The 22,280-nt window shown below is 43.5% G+C and overlaps 1 protein-coding gene across 1 annotated transcript; it reads left to right on the forward strand.

Moving 5' to 3' along the window:
- The first annotated feature begins 20,969 nt into the window (after nucleotides 1-20,969).
- On the forward strand, nucleotides 20,970-21,890 carry LOC147604519 (uncharacterized). Its single transcript, XM_086794819.1, has one exon. It carries the CDS (start codon nucleotides 21,034-21,036, stop codon nucleotides 21,766-21,768), a length of 735 nt encoding a protein of 244 aa, XP_086650945.1. The 5' UTR covers nucleotides 20,970-21,033; the 3' UTR covers nucleotides 21,769-21,890.
- Nucleotides 21,891-22,280: the final 390 nt, after the last annotated feature.

Genomic DNA, 22,280 nt, shown 5'->3' on the forward strand with positions numbered 1-22,280 from the left:
ATGTACAATACAAACACTCAAGCTTGAAAGATGTAGCTAAAGTAAGCGCTGCATAATGTGACAAGAGGGAAGCTAAGTATAAATGATAGCAAGAATGCAAAATCAATGATAATGTTGATGATGGTGTTGAAGTTGAGCTCGAAGAGGGTGCTAGACATGGAAGCCAATTGTTTAGTCTTCCTTGATGGTGACCACCTTGTAGGTGTGAATATATGAACTTTAACTTCTTGGTATATTTTATACTCACACCCAAGATAATAACATGGAGAGAGATGTAATACTTCTAACCCCCAAGACTAAGCCATATGGGGAAAGAGTTGAGCTAATGATGTCATTATAGCTTTTAGGTAGATTTGCACCATTAGTACATACCTTGAGGTGCACCAAGTCACACACAAAATGCTATTTTCATGATATTCAATAAAAATATGAACTTGTATAAAATTACTTCTTGTGGTTAGAGCATGCAAGCTGAGATACAATGTTTAAGCATCACTTTTAAATTTCCCAAAAGATATGATGTGGTGGCTTATTTGTTGCTTGGATCAATAAACATTTGTTATCTTTTCTATACAACTATCCCTCTCCCTATAGGTGGTTTTTAAAGTACGATTTTACTCATCCATCACTTTAAGGGAATTTATAGCCACTCTTGATCTAGTAGTCGTATTTGAAAGTTCTAGGAAGCTTTTACAAGGAAGATTTTTTATGGTTTGGGTAGTAGGCCTCTCACTAAAGCGGTACGGAGATTGCTTGATGCTTCAATGTTTAGTGGTAGGCCTTGCAAACTTTGATGAAAGTAAGGATTGCAAAAATCATGAATGATAGGAAAAATTTCTTCTCAGAATAGTTAGAAGATTAACCTATGAAGCTCTAGAGTATAGAGGGTTTCATATTGAATGTATGATAATCTAAATTCCAAAGGATGGACTTTGAGATTTACTGACATGATGCCATGCAACTAAAGAAGAAATCTTGTGTGCTCGTTCCTTTTTGACAACCATAGAACCCCTTTAATGTGTGTGACCATGACCATTGCAATGCTTTTAAAAAAACTGTAGTTTGCACCGGCTAAAATTCAAAGAATGCAGCTATACTTTGCACCGACTAAAATTCAGAAAAGGTGTGGTTTGCACTGGCTAAAATTCAAAAAAACCCGGCTACAGTTTGACCTTATTTTTGAAGAAAAAATATGAAAATTGAATATTTTTAGTTGTAAAACTAGCTAGGAGAAAGTGTTTTTTTTGGACGGCAATGCATGACTAGCAAGATCATGTATTTTTTGTATCGATATCTGCTCTTTATTAAACACAACTTATTCCCTCTTCATGTGACCAAACTAGAGGGAGAAAAGAGGATTTTAAAATTTAAAAATGAAGGTATAATTTTTCATGCTTGGGTTTTTTTTTGGTAAGGGGACTCACAGACTCACAAACTCATTACAAACTAAAAACACTCGTGATGACAAGTGTCTTCGCAGCAGCACCAATGAAAGGGAGCAAGGTGTTGATCTTTCTCCTACTCCAGTTCAAGCCTTGTAATGGCGCGAGTCTGCAGAACTAGCATCACAACAAAAACAATAAAAAAAAACAGGTACTCATCGACTTCCTAGGCGTCTCCCAACACAACTCACAATAGGCAAGTGTCCCCTTTCTTTTTTTTCTTTTTTTCTTTTTAAGAATTTCACTAATGAGAGATCAAGGTTGCCCATGAATGTTAAAGAAATCGTAAGCTCTACACTTGCAAAGATCCCCGTGGATCCTCTTTCCATGAGCTCCCTGAAAACAAAGGTATTTTCTTTTTCCCAACTTAATATTAGTAAGACAGTAATCGCAATCCACAATTCAGTTGGCATTTAAATTTGATCTGGTGAAATTCTTTATGTAATTAACTAATTTTTGGTGATTAAAGAATTAAGGTGACTAATATATATTGTGCTATCTTAACTGTAGCTTCTGTAGGAGGTGCTGCTATAGCAGGTGGGGTTGCTGTGGAAAGGGGAATTAGCAAAGATCCCCCACCCATCAGCAGCTTGATGCACTTGGGGAAGATTTTTACAAAATTATCCTTAGAGAAGAGCCTTTCAAATCAATCAAGGCAAAAAAAATATTGGGTTTTATATGACAATAATGTTTTTTTTTTGCATGTACCCCTTTGCCTATCTAATGGCTACTATTTGATGAAGACATCCTCTCAAGACTCCATGCTTTACACACTATGCACAACAAAATCCATGAAACAATCTTTTTGTGCAAGTTTCGGATGTCACAAAGATGTATAGGTGGATGCCGTTTCTTCCAATAAAGCCAGATGACTCCATGGCACTGACCTTCTTTCAAAGTATTGATTATGAAGTATTCCAATCATAGAGATGGACAAGCCAGATATACAAAACTATATCACACCAGCGGTGATTGGGAGGGTCCTATGCCAATGAAATGGACAAGCCAGATATACAAAACCATATCACATGAGCGGCAATTGTGAGGGGCCTATGCCGGTGCAAGGGGCGTGATTGGTTTAAGGAGATGGCATCTAAGACACTTGAAGAACTTGCTCTGCCTGTGATGGGCCCTGATGAGGTACACATCTACTTGAGATACCCATGGAAATAGGGAGGGGGTAGCCTCAGGAATTACCCAGCCACCGCCGATGTAATGGCCAAGCAAAAAAGAAATAAACCAACCCATATCTACATCTCTTCCTGATAATTCTAAGATCATACATAAGAATATGTGTTTATGAACCTTTTATAAACCTTCCCTATGATGTCCCTATTAAGAGAATAGTGGCGAAGTTTTATGTGTTCTAAAGGCCTTTTAACTGTTTGAGGGTCTTCTTGGGTGTGAGTAGTCCCATGCATTCGTGTGTGACTCTTTTTCTGGCATGTCAACGAGTATGGTCATCTCTTTTTGACCTGAAAAAGGTAGGACTAAAAAGGTAGGACTAAAAAAATCCTCTAATATTGTCTTTTTAAAGAGAAAATAATCAAGAGAATAAAAAGACAAAAAACCATTTAATTAGAAATTTTTTAAATCCAGTTTTTCCTCAAAAGGAAAGACATGCCTTGTTGAAGAGAATCCTTCTCTTGTTTCAATTGTTTCAAGAAAAATAAGAGGAAAACGACATAGGAAGGCCAAAACTAACCTAAGAGACCAAAATTTCATGATGTGTGCAAGAAACTAGGGTTGGGAAATCAAAGCATGGAGTGACAACATGGGTGTGGGTCACCATCCTAAGGCAATAGCCAAGAAGGCCATGAAAGCTTGGGCATGAGCACCAAGAAGACATAGATGTCTATAGAGTGAATATGATCAAAAAGGTACAATGCCTATAATCCCTATGCCTAATATAGCCCAAGGCCCCCAAAAGTACACATGTAAATGACCCTAAGGCCCAAGTGCCTAGGCCCCATTCTCCATGCGCATGTGCAACCAAATCTACTTCATTACAAACCATCCCTGTTATTACGGCTCACCACGCTAACCCTCCTTGAAACACATCCAAAAAGAGATTACCTACTGAACTGTAACTGTCGATCTTTCCAATGCTTGAGCTCGTAACCCTTGAGGTCTCCAAGCTCTACAACTCCTTGAGAAGCAATTCCACCACATCTCACCCGCCGCGAGCATTATCACACCACCGCGTTGCACTATGGATCCTTGTCCCTCCTCTCACCTCACTTCACTCACACACACTCACTAGCATACATTAGGGAGAGCGATTAGCAAGAGGATTAGTAAGAACAAGACTCAATTGCACAATGGGAGAGTATGTTGTATTAAGAGAGAAATTCACTTACATACATGGCCATAAGTGTTCACACTCACTTAAACTGTGGTCAGTCGGGTACTTTAGGCTCATGAGAGGCCTAATGCTATGTCACGTAGGCTATAACGCCTGTGACCGATGGTAGACCGGATGGCCAAGGACGTGGCCATCCGAGGTTCAGTGGGAGACCATGCGAAGTCATGGGCGGCCGGGCTAGTGTGGACGGCAGGCCACACACTATATAGCCTGGGGGATGAGGGGCAATCCTAATTCTTCCTCTATGGCTGGGCGGTGAACCAGAGGCCATCCCCTCCTGTGGTAGCGCTCGTAGCGGTGTTACAACGATCTAACACTGGTATCAGAGCGTCAGTTCGATTGGGTCAGGGTCTGTGTGTGACCGGAGTCCACTCATTGGTTTTCAACCATTCAAAAATCTTATCCTTATATCCACAATGGATTGTGTGGAGGGAGGCTACCAGAATTGAAAGGAAGAATTCTCTCTCTCTCTCTCTCTCTCTTCGTCGCACACACCAAATCGCTCCATTTTTGCAGGTAAGCGCAATGTCCTTGTTTTTTTGCGTTGAAGCTTGTCTGCGAAAAAATATTTTCGTTTTGGTGTAGAGAGAGAGGTCGTCTGGTGTAGAGCAAGTGGCTGTGAAGAGAGAGATGCCACTGGAGCTATGCGTCGGGTGAGTGCGGCTATGAAAGAAAAATAAGCGTCTGACCCGGCGGCGGCCATGAAAACAGTTGAAGTTATCTGGTGTAAACCGCTATTGTGCAGAGGGGGGGCGAAGACCACCCACGTGGCCGGCCAGCTGGAAACGGACGAACCACTGCGCAGAGGGGGCGAAGACCACACAGGCGGCCAGCTAGCTGGGAATGGACGAAAGCTCTTAAGGGGGCGAAACCAGGTAGCCACAAGCGCAGCCAAAGCCGGCGCGGCCAGCCACGACGACGAGCGACCAGCCACGACGACCGGCGCAGCCATAGCCGGCGACCAGCCTTGACGGGCGGCCGGCCCACAGGCGATCATTTTTTTTAAATTTTATCCAAAGAACGCTGAGAAATAAAATAAAACGAACGATTTTAAGTGGAGGGATAATCCTGGAGGTAAAGGGATAATCCTAGGTGGCTCAAGCACAGCATCCCGAGGAGATTAATTTTTTCATTATTATGAGCTGCAGGCACTTTTCTCTCGAATCAGAGCATCCCGGAGTAGCGACGCTTGTAGAGGCTCGTAGCGCAACACAAATGGGCAGTCGACGACAGTCTCGCAGGCGACCGTAAGGGGGGTGACTATTCTCTCTCCACCACTGCTCATTTTATTAGCATTTTTTTTGTAATTTCCTAGTTCTCGCATTTTTCTTTGTGCAAGAATTAAAGATGTCTGTGTCCCCACCGCCTTCTACTTCTCTAGGGTTTTCTGGTCTCTTATCCTCGGTCGCGGGTTTGACCCTGACCAACTTGTCAGGCCATATACACCCGACCGTTGTCCGGTCCGGAGTGCGCTCGTCGATCACGCGTGATCTGCCAGCCCCCTCCTCGTCTGTTGACCCCGCCTTAGGACCCAGCGAGCCCGCAGCGGCTGCAATAGCAGATGACCCCTTTTTGGCCGCGATGAGCCAGATGACGAACACCGACGTCGCCGAGGGGACCGAGGAGGACCTCTTGGAATATGGCGACGACGATTATTACGTATTGGACCCTGCCGATGTCCTGACAGAGACGGAGCTCTCTAGTGGACTTTTAAAATATCTTAATGCCAAACTGAACAATATGGGTAAAGTCGAGGATGACTTAGTCACGATGTTATAGAGCATCTCCACACGGTTAGTAGATGCACTGACAGCCGCCTCGCTAGTACTCCGACTCCTCATGAGATAGACGAACTCCTGCGGCACGGGTTAGCATAACCTTGCCAGTGGTTATAGGAGTACAGGCCGATGCGCCTGCGGGGCCATCCGTAGAGACAGCTTCATCGTTATTGAAAGACTTAAAGCCGCCTAGTTTTGGTGGCAAGGAGAAGGAGAGAAACAAGAACTCGGTCAACATGTTTCTAGCGAAGTGGTCAGATTTGCACGCGCTGTGAACAGCAGCCTAGCCGGATACAGCCCGTAGAGGCTAGCCTCTCATTAACCGTCAAAGGTACAAGTGGTGGATGAGTTTGACAACTCGTCCTGCCACTTGGACGGTGTTTAAAATGATGTTTCGAAAAGAGTTTTTGCCTGTTAATGAGGCGGAGAGAAGCTGGGAGTTATGGGACAAGTGCTCGATGGAGAACAAATCCCTGACTCAATACATCTCAGACTATAGGGAGATAGTACTCAAGCTAAAGGGGATCGATGCATTCCAGACATTGCGAGGCTTTAAAAGAGGCCTCAAAGATGATTACCTTGAGTACGTAGAGCCCTTACAGCCTAAAGACTTAGCAAAGGCAATTAAGTATGTGCAGATATTCGATGACATCAAGCGTCGTAGTGTGCGTGGTGGTTTGAGCAGGGCCGAGGGTAGTGAAAAGAGGAGGTCAGGCCTTAAAAGAAAAGGGTTCCGTAGTGATAAACAAGGGGATAGGATGGACTAGGAAGGACAGGGTGGTCATTGGTCTAAAAAACCGCGACCATCCAAGAAGAAAAGAGACATCGAAATCCAAAAGAAAGAGTAGTATATTAAAGTGCGAAAGGAAAATCGCTGCTTTAATTGCAATGATGTAGGGCACACGAAGGCTGAGTGTCCAAAGCCTAAAGCCAGCACGAGTGGCAACGAGCCCAAAAAAGATGGTAAATCCTCTAGGCAGTTGCATATAGTGCAGAGACTCCCTCTCAGTTCCGCAGAGTTCAGAGAGGTGACAGTGTGTCATTGTGATGTGCATCACGCTTGTTCAGTGACACCAGCGATGTGGCAGCCTACTGTAGGTCCGCATGACATGGTGCACATGTATGGCACCATAGGTGGCCGTAGAGTCACAGTTTTTATTGACTAGCCACAACTTCTTGAACTACTCGTTAGTCAAGAAGTTGGGGTTGACTGAGACCCGCCGAAGTGATCATGAGTATACTGTTGGCCTAGCCAACGGATATGACAAAACGGTATGATTGAACATCTCTATCTACAAGCTATATGGCCTACCGTGCAGATATAGTGTTGGATAGAGATAGAAAGTTCAACAGTCATTTTTGGAGGGAAGTCTTCAAAAAGTTGGATACTACTCTGAGTATGAGTACAGCAGATCATCCGGAGTCTGATGGTCAAACTGAAAGACAACCAAATTCTAGAGGATATGTTGCGTTCTTATGTTAGTAAGAAGTAATCTAATTGGGAAGAGTACTTGCCCTTATTGGAGTTTGCCTACAACAGCTCCAAACACTCACCGACTGGATTTACACCATTCATGTTAATGTATGGATTCGAGTCAAGATCTCCAATGGTTGTAGGTCCAGAAAAGGAGAAGATTCAATCTGTCAAGGATTTCCTTGAAGATATGAATGATATGATCAAAGCGGCACGTGAGAGCATTTGTAGCGCTCAGGATCGCGTTAAAACTTATGAGGATACAGAACGTAGAAAGGTGACCTTTGCAGAAGGTGACTTTGTATTCCTCAAGGTTCCTGCGCAGTCAGAAACCATGAAAACGGGAAAGTGTGATAAACTTTCTCCAAGATATTGTGGTCCTTTAAAATCGTTAAGAAGATTGGGGACATAGCATATAAACTTGAGTTACCGGAGAGTTCTCAATCCTGTCTTCCATGTCAGTAAACTAAAGAAATCAATTCATGGGTTAGAGAACGCAGTTTCTCCAGAGATTTTGGTGGACTTGATAGAGCCACTAAAGATACCACATGAACCTAAAAAGATTCTAGAGTTTCGTGACAGACAAACCCGACATAAAGTGTACCAGGAGGTATTTGTTAAATGGACAAATAGGGATGAGGAGGTAGCTACCTGGGAACGCCGTAGTGTAATTTCCAAGAGGTTTCCCTAGTTTGTTTTCGAGGACGAAAACTCTTCTTAAGGGGGGGTAATGTCACATAGGCTGTAACGCTTGTGAGACCGACGGCAGACCGGATGGCCAAGGACGTGGCCATCCAGGGTTCAGTGGGAGAGGACGCCCATACGGAGTCATGGGCGGCCAGGCTAGTGTGGATGACACGCCACACACTATATAACCTGGGGGATGAGGGGAAATCCTCATTCTTCCTCTATGGTTGGGCGGTGAACCAGAGGCCGTCCCCTCCTATGGTAGCGCCCGTAGTAGCGGTGTTACAACAGCGATCTAACATGCTATTACAATGACTACTCTCATAATATATACATGAAGTACATCACTTAGGACTTCATCCTAACTTGCTACCACATGCTCTTGAAGTGGGAATTGCCATAAACACTCCGTCACACCATTACGGGCACCCATCCAAGTTGTAGCTTTGGACACTATTGCTTTATATTTTAAATGTATGACCCTTTGGTGTATCTACCATGACTCCTTGATGTAAGATAATGGCGGTAGCTCTTGTTAATCCCAAAATTGGATTAACAATCCTGTCCTACAATGATTTCATCCTTGAAATCAAAGGGTGGTCATGCACAAAACAAACAAAGGCTATATACAACAAACCAAATACATGACCGAATGTCACCATCACAAAGCACCAATACAAATACATGAATCCCATGACCCTTGGGGTCAAATGGAAAAGATAAAGGACTCATGTCGATGATGAGGCTAATCGGGCATCCTCCAGGGTCAAATGGAAAAAATACGAATGTCACCCCGAAGATGAAGTAATCCATACAACCGCATCCGCCTGGATAAAAGAGAACCCAAGCCATGTAAACTCCAAAGCAATGGCCCTCAAACCACCTCGATCAAATGGAAAATGTGAAGAGCCAATGTTGATGACGTGCTTGGTCAACCCTCCTGTGTTAAACTCACCGATGTAGTAGCTCCTAGGTCATAAGGAAAACTGGTAAGTCTATCCTCACGACCAAAAATGTAAATCTAAAATCTGTGGAGTCCACCGAATGTAACCATCACACATGGTCAGAATGAAAAATGGTCATGTTCACAAAAGAATTATCATGTAGGTCAAGACAAAGATGTGTCGCAAGTGCATTTGAGTGTTATGCCATATAATCATCCACCATACATCCCAAGTGGCATAGCATGCACCCAAAGATGAATATCCCAACTCCAAAGATCATAGGATCATGTAGAAAGTCATGGGAGAGCCAAATGAACTCATCTTGAGGTCGACCTCATGTAGAATCAAGTGTGAACCCATGCCATCGTCCCATGTAGCACCACTCGAAAAAAGTCAAAGGTATGATCCACCATATCAATGTATGTATGAGTATGATCTGACCCATACATAATATCTCCATGTGTTTGCAAGACCCTCCATGTGTGTATAATCATCCAAGATATCAACATAATCACCAGCATCATCATAGTCATCACTAAAAAGTGAAGAGGTATCCTCACATGAAAGATAAATGGTATCATATCCTAAATCATCAACTACAACATCCCTAAGGCCTCCAAGGTCATCCTCATAAACATGGTTTGCATGTGTACCATCGGTGGATATAATATGGCCAAGGTAGTGAATTTTTTTTTCAAAAAATTCACATTTGCTCTTCTTTGCAAATAGTTTGTGCTTTCGCAACACTAGACACAAATGCTCTATGTGTTCTTTCTGTGTCTTACTGTACACAAGAATATCATCTAGGAAAACTACTACAAATTTTCCTAGATATGGACGTAAAATGCTGTCCATCAGCATCATAAACATCGCTGGAGCATTGGTTAGCCCAAATGGCATAACCAAAAACTCAAAATGCCCGAAACGGGTCCTAAATGTTGTCTTCGCAACATCTTCTTATTTAATTCTAACCTGATGATATCCTGATCTCAGGTCTATTTTTGTGAAGTATCTCGATCCATAGAGTTGATCAAACAACTCATCCATACGTGGCATCGGATACTTGTTCTTAATCGTTATCTGATTAAGAGCCCTATAGTCTATGCACATCCGCATAGATCCGTCTTTCTTCTTTACCAAAAGAATAGGTGATGCCCACGGACTTGAACTAGGCCGAATGAAGCCTTTGCTCAAATATTCCGTCAATTGTTTTTCCACCTCCTGTGCCTAGGAGTGGCTTAATCTATAAGCAGGTTTGCTTATAGGTTTTGAGCCTGGCATAACTTCGATGCCATGGTCTACTTCTCTAGATGGTGGTAAGCCATCTGGTAAATCATCAGGAAAAACATCCTGAAATTCCTCTAATAAATTCATTAAAGTATCTACGTACTTTTTCTTTATGTCTCTTTCACCTTGGATTTTTTCTTGTTTGAATCGCATGCATGCCAAACAAGGTTTTCAAATAGTGGGTCTCGTCCAAGGCTATTTTGTTTTCCTTGTTTGTCTACGTAAACATCATTTATAGTTTCATCTACGGAAACAGAATTTAAAAGAGGGTAACAAGCATATACCTCTGCTATCTGGTCTCTGCAGACCGCTGTGCACAGCCCCATGGAGGAAATAAGTGGTGTGGCGGGGACAGTACGGTCGCCCTGCATAGTAATGAATCTACCTCCATGCTCAAAACATAGCGTATTATGTAGGTAATTCCGAGCTAGACTAAGGCCCAAGCCATACAGCCACTCCCTGCTTAGATATACGTCTGCTCTGGCTAAGTGCATGACCTGAAAGTCAAGCGGAGTCTCGTAGTCCTACATAGATAATGGGACCCCCAATACTACGGTATTCCATACCGTTTTGTCATATCCATTGGCTAGGCCAACAGTATACACCCCAACTTCTTGACTAACGAGTAGTTCAAGAAGTTGTGGCTAGCTCTATCATCAATAAAAACTATGACTCTACGGCCACCTATGGTGCCATATATGCACACCATGTCATGCGGACCTACAGTAGGTTGCCACATTACTGGTGTCACTGAACAAGCGTGATGCTCATCACAATGACACACTGTCACCTCTCTGAACTCTGCGGAACCGAGAGGGAGTCTCTGCACTGTATGCAACTGCCTAGAGGATTTACCATCTTTTTTGGGCTCGTTGCCACTCGTGATGGCTTTAGGCTTTGGACACTCAGCCTTCGTGTGCCCTACATCATTGCAATTAAAGCAGCGATTTTCCTTTCACGCTTTAATATACTACTCTTTCTTTTGGATTTCGATGTCTCTTTTCTTCTTGGATGGTCGCAGTTTTTTAGACCAATGACCACCCTGTCCTTCCTGGTCCGTCCTATCCCCTTGTTTATCACTACGGAACCCTTTTCTTTTAAGGCCTGACCTCTTCTTTTCACTACCCTCGGCCCTGCTCAAACCACCACGCGCACTACGGCTCTTGATGTCATCAAATATCTGCACATACTTAATTACCTTTGCTAAGTCTTTAGGCTGTAAGGGCTCTATGTGCTCAAGGTAATTATCTTTGAGGCCTCTTTTAAAGCCTCGCAATGTCTGGAATGCATCGATCCCCTTTAGCTTGAGTACTATCTCCCTATAGTCTGAGATGTATTGAGTCAGGGATTTGTTCTCCATCGAGCACTTGTCCCATAACTCCTAGCTTCTCTCCGCCTCATTAACAGGCAAAAACTCTTTTCAAAACATCGTTTTAAACACCGTCCAAGTGGCAGGACGAGTTGTCAAACTCATCCACCACTTGTACCTTTGCCGGTTAATGAGAGGCTAGCCTCTACGGACTGTATCCGGCTAGGCTATTGTCACAGCGCGTGTAAATCTGACCACTTCGCTAGAAACATGTTGACCGAGTCCTTGTTTCTCTCCTTCTCCTTGCCACCAAAACTAGGCGGCTTTAAGTCTTTCAATAACAATGAAGCTGTCTCTACGGACGGCCGGCCTGTACTCCTACAACCATTGGCGAGGTTACGCTAACCCGTGCCGTAGGAGTTCGTCTATCGAGGAGTCAGAGTACTAGCCGAGGCGGCTGTCAGTGCATCTAACCGTGTGGAGATGCTCGGTAGCATCGTGACTAAGTCAGCCTCGACTTTACCCATATTGTTCAGTTTGGCATTAAGATATTTAAAAAGTCCACTAGAGAGCTCCGTCTCTGTCAGGACGTCGGCAGGGTCCAATACGTAATAATCGTCGTCGTCATATTCCAAGAGGTCCTCCTCGGTCCCCTTGGCGATGTCGGTGTTCGTCATCAAGCTCATCGCGGCCAGAAAGGGGTCATCTGCTATTGCAGCCCCCGCTCTGCGGGCTCGCTAGGTCCTAAGGTGGGGTCAACAGACGAGGAGAGGGCTGGCGGATCACACGTGATCGACGAGCGCACTCCGGACCGGACAACGGTTGGGCGTATACGGCCTGACAATTTGGTCAGGGTCAAACCCGCGACCAAGGATTAGAGACCGAAAAACCCTAGAGAAGTAGAAGGCGGTGGGGACACAGACATCTTTAATTCTTGCACAAAGAAAAATGCGAGAACTCAAAAATTACAAAAAAAAACGATAATAAAATGAGCAGTGGTGGAGAGAGAATAGTCACCCCCCTTACGGTCGCCTGCGAGATTGTCGTCGACTCCTGCCAATTTGTGTTGCGCTGCGAGCCTCTACAAGCGTCATTACTCTGGGATGCTCTGATCCGAGAGAAAAGTGCCTGCAACTCATAATAATAAAAAAATTAATCTCCTCGGGATCCTGTGCTTGAGCCACCTAGGATTATCCCTTTACCTCCGGGATTATCCCTCCACCTGTAGGCCGGCCGCCGGCTGTGGGGGCTGGCCGCCTGCTATGGCTGCGTCGGTCGTGGCTGGCTGCCTGTCGTCGTGGCTGGCCGCCGGCTATGGCTGCGCGCATGTGGCTACCTGGTTTCGCCCCCTTAAGAGCTTTCGTCCATTCCCAGCTGGCTGGCCGCCTGGGTGGTCTTCGCCCCCTCTGCACAGTGGTTCGTCCGTTTCCAGCTGGCCGGTCGCGTGGGTGGTCTTCGCCCCCCCTCTGCACAACAGCGGTTTACACCAGATAACTTCAGCTATTTTTGTGGCCGTCGGGTTGTGTTTAGGTTGGCCGTAGACTGGCCGCTCTGTCGACAGTACCAGGCAGACGCTTGTTTTTCTTTCATAGCCGCACTCACTCGACGCATAGCTCCAGTGGCATCTCTCTCTTCACAGCCACTTGCTCTACACCAGACGACCTCTCTCTCTACACCAAAGCGAAAACGTTTTTTCGCAGACAAGCTTCAACGCAAAAAAACAAGGACATTGCGCTTACCTGCAAACGGAGCGATTTGGTGTGTGTGACGGGGAGAGAGAGAGAGAGAGAGAGAGAGAGAATTCTTCCTTTCAATTTTGGCAGCCTTCCTCCACACAATCCATTGTGGAGATAAGGATAAGATTTTTGAATGGTTGAAAACCATTGAGTGGTCTCCGGTCATGCAGACCCTGACCCAATCGAACCGACACTCTGATACCAGTGTTAGATCGTTGTAACACCGCTACAGGCATTACCATAGGAGGGGACGGCCTCTGGTTCACCGCCCAGCCATAGAGGAAGAATTAGGATTTCCCCTCATCCCCCAGGCTATATAGTGTGTGGCCTGCCGTCCACACTAGCCTGGCCGCCCATGACTCCGCATGGGCATCCTCTCCCACTGAACCCCGGATGGCCTGCCGTCCACACTAGCCTGGCCGCCCATGACTCCGCATGGGCATCCTCTCCCACTGAACCCCGGATGGCCACGTCCTTGGCCATCCGGTCTGCCGGTCGGTCACAGGCGTTATAGCCTACGTGACATAGCATTAGGCCTCTCATGAGCCTAAAGTACCCGAGTGACCACAGTTTAAGTGAGTGTGAACACTTATGGCCATGTATATAAGTGAATTTCTCTCTTAATACAACATACTCTCCCATTGTGCAATTACGTCTTGTTCTTACTAATCCTCTTGCTAATCGCTCTCCCTAATGTATGCTAGTGAGTGTGTGTGAGTGAAGTGAGGTGAGAGGAGGGACAAGGATCCATAGTGCAACGCGGTGGTGTGACAACGCTCGCGGCGGGTGAGATGCGGTGGAATTGCTTCTCAAGGAGTTGTAGAGCTTGGAGACCTCAAGGGTTACGAGCTCAAGCATTGGAAAGATCGACAGTTACAGTTCAGTAGGTAATCTCTTTTTGGATGTGTTTCAAGGATGGTTAGCGTGGTGAGCCATAACAGGGATGGTTTGTAATGAAGTAGATTTGGTTGCACATGCGCATGGAGAATGGGGCCTAGGCACTTGGGCCTTAAGGTCATTTACATGTGTACTTTTGGGGGCCTTGGGCTATATTAGGCATAGGGATTATAGGCATTGTACCTTTTTGATCATATTCACTCTATAGACATCTATGTCTTCTTGGTGCTCATGCCCAAGCTTTCATGGCCTTCTTGGCTATTGCCTTAGGATGGTGACCCACACCCATGTTGTCATTCCATGCTTTGATTTTCCAACCCTAGTTTCTTGCACACATCATGAAATTTTGGTCTCTTAGGTTAGTTTTGGCCTTCCTATGTTGTTTTCCTCTTATTTTTCTTGAAACAATTGAAACAAGAGAAGGATTCTCTTCAACAAGGCATGTCTTTCCTTTTGAGGAAAAACTAGAGAAAAAAAATTTCTAATTAAATGGTTTTTTGTGTTTTTATTCTCTTGATTATTTTCTCTTTAAAAAGACAATATTAGAGGATTTTTTTAGTCCTACCTTTTTCAGGTCAAAAAGAGATGACCATACTCGTTGACATGCCAGAAAAAGAGTCACACACGAATGCATGGGACTACTCACACCCAAGAAGACCCTCAAACAGTTAAAAGGCCTTTGGAACACATAAAACTTCGCCACTATTCTCTTAATAGGGACATCATAGGGAAGGTTTATAAAAGGTTCATAAACACATATTCTTATGTATGATCTTAGAATTATCAGGAAGAGATGTAGATATGGGTTGGTTTATTTCTTTTTTGCCTTGGCCATTGCATCGGCGGTGGCTGGGTAATTCTTGAAGCTACCCCCTCCCTATTTCCATGGGTATCTCAAGTAGATGTGTACCTCATCAGGGCCCATCACAGGCAGAGCAAGTTCTTCAAGTGTCTTAGATGCCATCTCGTTAAACCAATCACGCCCCTTGCACCGGCATAGGCCTCTCACAATTGCCACTCATGTGATATGGTTTTGTATATCTGACTTGTCCATTTCATTGGCATAGGACCCTCCCAATCACCGCTGGTGTGATATAGTTTTGTATATCTTGCTTGTCCATCTCTATGATTGGAATACTTCATAATCGATACTTTGAAAGAAGGTCAGTGCCATGGAGTCATCTGGCTTTATTGGAAGAAACGGCGTCCACCTATACATCTTTGTGATATCCGAAACTTACACAAAAAGATTGTTTCATGCATTTTGTCGTGCATAGTGTGTAAAGCATGGAGTCTTGAGAGGATGTCTTCATCAAATAGTAGCCATTAGACAGGCAAAGGGGTACATGCCAAAAAAAAAACATTATGTCATATAAAACCCAGTATTTTTCTTGCCTTGATTGATTTGAAAGGCTCTTCTCTAAGGATAATTTTGTAAAAATCTTCCCCAAGTGCATCAAGCTGCTGATGGGGGATCTTTGCTAATTCCCCTTTCCACAGCAACCCCACCTACTATAGCAGCACCTCCTACAGAAGCTACAGTTAAGATAGCACAATATATATTATTCACCTTAATTCTTTAATCACAAAAAATTAGTTAATTACATAAAGAATTTCACCAGATCAAATTGAAATGCCAACTGAATTGTGGATTGCGATTACTGTCTAATATTAAGTTGGGAAAAAGAAAATACCTTTGTTTTCAGGGAGCTCATGGAAAGAGGATCCACAGGGATCTTTGCAAGTGCAGAGCTTACAATTTCTTTAACATTCATGGGCAGCCTTGATCTCTCATTAGTGAAATTCTTAAAAAGAAAAAAAGAAAAAAAAAGAAAGGGGACACTTGCCTATTGTGAGTTGTGTTGGGAGACGCCTAGGAAGTCAATGAGTACCTGTTTTTTTTCATTGTTTTTGTTGTGATGCTAGTTCTGCAGACTCGCGCCGTTACAAGGCTTGAACTGGAGTAGGAGAAAGATCAACACCTTGCCCCCTTTCATTGGTGCTGCGAAGACACTTGTCATCACAACGAGTGTTTTTAGTTTGTAATGAGTTTGTGAGTCTGTGAGTCCCCTTACCAAAAAAAAACCCAAGCATGAAAAATTATACCTTCATTTTTAAATTTTAAAATCCTCTTTTCTCCCTCTAGTTTGGTCACGTGAAGAGGGAATAAGTTGTGTTTAATAAAGAGCAGATATCCATACAAAAAATACATGATCTTGCTAGTCATGCATTGCCTTCCAAAAAAAACACTTTCTCCTAGCAAGTTTTACAACTAAAAATATTCAATTTTCATATGTTTTCTTCAAAGATAAGGTCAAACTGTAGCCGGGTTTTTTTGAATTTTAGCCAGTGCAAACCACACCTTTTCTGAATTTTAGTCGGTGCAAAGTTTAGCTGCATTCTTTGAATTTTAGCCGGTGCAAACTATAGTTTTTTTAAAAGCATTGCAATGGTCATGGTCACACACATTAAAGGGGTTCTATGGTTGTCGAAAAGGAACGAGCACACAAGATTTCTTCTTTAGTTGCATGGCATCATGTCAGTAAATCTCAAAGTCCATCCGTTGGAATTTAGATTATCATTCATTCAATATGAAACCCTCTGTACTCTAGAGCTTCATAGGTTAATCTTCTAACTATTCTTAGAACAAATTTTTCCTATCATTCATGATTTTTGCAATCCTTACTTTCATCAAAGTTTGCAAGGCCTACCACTAAACATTGAAGCATCAAGCAATCTTCGTACCACTTTAGTGAGAGGCCTACTACCCAAACCATAAAAAATCTTCCTTGTAAAAGCTTCCTAGAACTTTCAAATATGACTACTAGATCAAGAATGGCTATAAATTCCCTTAAAGTGATGGATGAGTAAAATCATACTTTAAAAACCACCTACTACAGGGAGAGGGATAGTTGTATAGAAAAGATAACAAATGTTTATTGATCCAAGCAACAAATAAACCACCACATCATATCTTTTGGAAAATTTAAAAGTGATGCTTGAACATTGTATCTCAGCTTGCATGCTCTAACCAACAAGAAGTAATTTTATACGAGTTCATATTTTTATTGAATATCATGAAAATAGCATTTTGTGTGTGACTTGGTGCACCTCAAGGTATGTACTAATGGTGCAAATCTACCTAAAAGCTATAATGACATCATTAGCTCAACTCTTTCCCCATATGGCTTAGTCTTGGGGGTTAGAAGTATTACATCTCTCTCCATGTTATTATCTTGGGTGTGAGTATAAAATATACCAAGAAGTTAAAGTTCATATATTCACACCTACAAGGTGGTCACCATCAGGGAAGACTAAACAATTGGCTTCCATGTCTAGCACCCTCTTCGAGCTCAACTTCAACACCATCATCAACATTATCATCGATTTTGCATTCGTGCTATCATTTATACTTAGCTTCCCTCTTGTCACATTATGCAGCGCTTACTTTAGCTATATCTTTCAAGCTTGAGTGTTTGTATTGTACATCTTCATCCAGGTGTCCCAAGGCTCCTTCTAAGGGATTTCTATGCATGAGATAAGCCTTTATATAAATGCATAGATCTCTATCCCATCTCTATGCATAAGGTAGAGCCGTTATGCATAAAGCTCCACTTAGATGGTATAATTGTTATGCATAAAGCTCTACTTATAAGTTATAGTCCTTATGCATAGAGCCATTCTGCATAGAGATCTACCTTATTCATGTAGCTCTATTTTCACAAGGGATCTACTTTATACATAGAATTCTCTTTTAGGTCTATACATAAGGTAGAGCCCTTATCAAAATGCATAGAGCTCAATGCATAAGGTAGGGTTATCTTTGCTCAATACATAAGTTAAAGACCTTATCAAAATGCATAGAGATCAATCATAAGGTAGACCTCTCTTTGAGCTCTCTCTATACATAAGGTAGAGCCCTTATCAAAATGCATAGAGTTCCCTTTGAGCTCTATACATAAGTTAAAGCCCTTATCAAAATGCATAAAGCTCAATGCATTTTCATAAGGGCTTTAACTTATGCACCGGGGTTCTCTTTGAAGAGTATGAAAATAAGAGTATGTAAATAATGTTATCTTGTTTTGTTGCATGTTCTTCTTGTAGGTCATCACTTTCCTTTGGTTAGGTTTTCACTTATCAGCTCTCCCCTCTCTTACAACAAGCTCTAAACCCAATGCTCTTTTTTTAATGCCCGCATTCTTAAGTTCTATGGGAGTTCCTTTTTTTCATATGCATGAAAGCACTCATTTGTAAGATCTCTCATTTGTAATAATTGTATGCATTTATAGCAGGGCTCTACCTTATGTATAAGATCTCTTAATGAGAGACATGTGCATAAGGTAGAGCCCTTATGCAAATGTGTAGATCTCTATGCATTTGCATAAGGGCTCAAGGAGAGATCTATGCATAAGGTAAAGCCCTTATGACAATTCATAAGAGTTCTCATATGCATAAAGAGCATGCAAATAATATTCTCTTACTTTTTCACCTTACTTCATGTGGGTCCTCACCCTACTTCATGGTCCTTATCGTTCGTCAGTTAATTCCTCATTGTTCCCTAGTCCATGTAAGTCTTCATTGTTCTCTCCATTCTATTTGTGGAAGTTCTAAACCCACCAACTCTCTTTTTTAGAATGCCGCACCCTCGAGTGCTATGGGATTTCTTTTATTTATTTTTTCACATGCATAGAGCACCTATTTATGCATGAGGTTTCTCATTTTCATAGAACTCATTTGAAAAGAGCTTTTAATCATAATAACTCTACGCATAAGAAGGTAGATCCCTTATGCAAATGCATAGAGCTCTATGCATTAGGTAAAGTCCACTTGATGTCCACATAAGGTGTACATTAGAAATTATTATATCCACATGATGTTACAAGCCCAAAATGGAAGAAAAAATGGATCCATGTTAGTGAAAAGACATTATTGTAGAAAAATCATCCATGTTACTGTTATGTACACATTATATGTGCATATACTAGGAGGCTAACCCACATTAGGCTTGTGAGCATGGGAGCATGGGAACAAGCTCTAGTGGAGCATAAGTTAGAACTAACCTTAAGGGTTAAGGTTAGGGTCAGGCATCCAAGCTTCACACATGGGAAATGGAGAGTCAAGAGTCATTTGAGGGCCCTCCTATATAATAGGGGCATGGGGCACACTCAAGGGATGTTCTCTTGTGTAGAGGATTGTATCTACATTCTTGCCATTTCACTATAGAGCTGAGTGCTGTTGTATTGGAGTTATACCTCTTGGTGGTATGGGACACTAAGGTTAAGGTATGTGGTACTCCATTATATTTCATGTGTGTAACCCTTGGGCTTGGGGGTGGTCGGGTGGTAGAGTTTATGCCATGTTTATGCATGTTAATTATCTCGAGAGATCTTAGGGTTTTAACAGTTACCATGTTAGTCAGAAAATGCACCCATGTTAGTGGAAAGAACAAGCATTTAGTGAGAAACAATACTCACTAAGTGGAAACAAGCACATGTTATTGTAGGGAACACACCCATGTTGTTATTGAGAAAACACTCTCTTTAATGTAGATGTAGAATGACGAAGGGGGCTAAGAAGAAAAAAGATGGGAAGCTTGTAGGTGAGGAGAAGCAAGGATTGGTTAGGAACAGGGGGAGAGAGAGATAAGTAGAGGAATAGGGGAAGACGGGATTGTTGACGAGGAAAGGAAGTGTGAAAGAGATTTTCGAGCTTTGGTGAAGGGCTAGGGATCATGAAATGGGCTATTTTTGAGAGGGGACCCACTAGTGGGGGATCCCATACTCGTGTGACCGGAGAAGGGAAGAATGTCAATGGGGGCAGAGGGACCTTGTGCATGTGGTGGATTTCATGTGCCCCTTGACGAGACTGGTAAGAGGGGCCACGTCCCTAAGGCTAGGTGTGAAGGCGGCTCCCTTAGAAAAATCACCTCGATCGGTTCCTCCACTAGCGTCAAGGCCATAGAATGCCGAATGTGAAGAAGTGGTCCCATCGAGAGCATAAGAGCCATGACCATTGCCAAGGCTACCATAGCAACCTCATCAATGATTGATTTTTTGGATGAGGTATATTCATATCCCTAAGGTGGGCCTCTTCTTTCACACATGGTTAGTTGGTTTAAGATAGTGCTAAATAATAAGAGACCATAGGTGGTTAATATGTGTAAAAAGAGACCATAGGCTTAGTGCCCCCCATGGTTGGTTTGAGATCTAGTCCTACTAAGAGAACATAGGTGGTTAATATGTGTAAAAAGAAACCATAGGCGGCGGTTGGTTTGAGATAGTCCTAATAAGAAACATAGGTGGTCAATATGTGTAATTAGCACTCAGACATCTACAACACAACACTAATAAGAGACCATAGGTGGGGTCAATATGTGTAATTAGCACCAATACATCTATAACAAAATGAATTTGTAGGCTCTAAGATATGTTCCCTAGGCGACTTTTGGTTAGAATGCTCGCATTAACTAGAAGTTTCCTCAAGCTTCAAAAATTGTCAAGAGAGGAAGGCGTGTAGGATCTATGAGGGTTCCTCCCCAAAATGTATGAGGGTACCTAGTGTAGAAGAGCTTTGCACACTTTAAAACCCTCCATCTTGATCCTTTCCTTATTTGATTGTTTTCATGAGTTTTGTTGATTTTACTATCAACAAGGATATAGCCAAGCACTGCCACTTGGAGGAGGCAACTTGGTAGTTGGTGCATCCCTGCTCCACTTAATGGGTTTGGGTGTTTAGGCTCTAATATGCATGGCCTAGCCTTTTGGGCTTCTTTTTGGTCTTCATCATGACATGTAACTCTCTTCACAATGTGAAAGCGTTAAAAGGCTTTAAAAAAATTTTTAGGAATCCCCAGGCTTCTAGAAAAGGCTAAAACAGTCCCTAGGCTTGCCCACGAGTGACCCGTCTTGAAATCTGTGGTTGTCCTTGCGAAAGGCCAGGAATTGCCACGTGGAAGCAGAAGAAGGCAGGGGCGAAGAAACGGTGTGAACTTTAAAGGTGTGTTTGGATGCATTGCATCGGGACACGACGGCGTTGCGCCCTACATACAGGAGTCTCTCCTATATGATGTTTCTGCTCCTTACAAGGAAGAGGGAGATTTTGATCAACGGCCGCGATGGCAATTGGGAGCCCACTTGTAGAGCGCGATGCAGTGGGAAAAGGAGATGAGGAAGAGCCATTGTGGTTGATGAGGGCCAGGCTGCAGGCGATGACCTGGGCGGCGCAAGCTAAGGACGCTGCAATAGCCGAGTTAGAAAGCAGGCTACGGGCGGCGCTGGAGGAGGGGGAAGCAGAGGCAGCCCGGAGTCGGGCGCTGGAGGCGAAGGTGAAGGAGGGCCGGGCACGGGAGGCGGCATTGGAGCGGCGAGCGGACAGGGCGGAGGAAGCGGAGGAGAGGCTGGCGCTGCAGATGGGAGAACTGGAGGTAGAGGCATTCGAGCGCATAACGGAAGGTAACAGACTCAGCGCCTCTCTCAACCAACAACAGCACAAGGAGGAGGCCGGGGGCCTCTCTGCGCCTAACGCCGACAGCTCAGCATCCACGCAGGCAGCGACAATCAGCCGCCTGTCCAGCCAGCTGGCCGAGATGCAGAGGAGGCTCGCGGACGCAGAGCTCCTATTGCAGGCCGCTCGGACGCAGCTCGACCAGTTTTACATGCTGAACGATTCACGCTTCGCGGTGGCGAGCCCTCGCAGGGCCAACAAGGAGTACCCGCAAGACGGGGATGTTGACCCTGATGATGCAGACCACACACTCGTCTCTCTCTCCCTCCAAGACCTGGACGGCCTCGTGAAGCTCAAGCTCTGGAGCCCTTCCTCCTTAACGCTCAGACACCCCTCGCCCTCGTAACAACCCATTCCAATTCTGCTAAAATTTTCTGACAGAGAGCTTCAACAATTTTTCGTGTACGACCTTGGCAATACAAGAAAATTTTGCAATTTGCCACATTTTATTCTGCCCAAATTTATCTTCCTCTTTTTTTTAAAAAGAGACTAAAATATATATATATATATATTTTAAAAAAAATATATATATATTTTTAAAAAGACATATACACACGTCTGTGCTTTGAAGTGGCTAAATATAACAAAGCTAGCATTTTTGCACTTTTTGAGTGTTTGTCTCTTTCTTAGGCATATCTCTCCGTTGTGTGGGCCCCCTTATGCCCCTTTTGGTTCAGTTGTGGTGAATCTGATCTAACAATTTGGGATGATGAAGTGCAGAGCTCAATACAATTTGGGATGAAGCGCAGAGCTCAGTCTCACGGGCTTTTATATATTCAAAGTCAGAGTCACCTCTTATAAGCCTCAGGACTAAGTGCCACGGGGTCTTAAAGACCCTTGTCAGGTGATATCAATGGA

This window comes from Cibotium barometz, chromosome 61, assembly GCF_041138505.1.
Source record: "Cibotium barometz isolate CiBa-2024 chromosome 61, ASM4113850v1, whole genome shotgun sequence".
NCBI classification, from domain to species: Eukaryota; Viridiplantae; Streptophyta; class Polypodiopsida; order Cyatheales; family Cibotiaceae; genus Cibotium; species Cibotium barometz.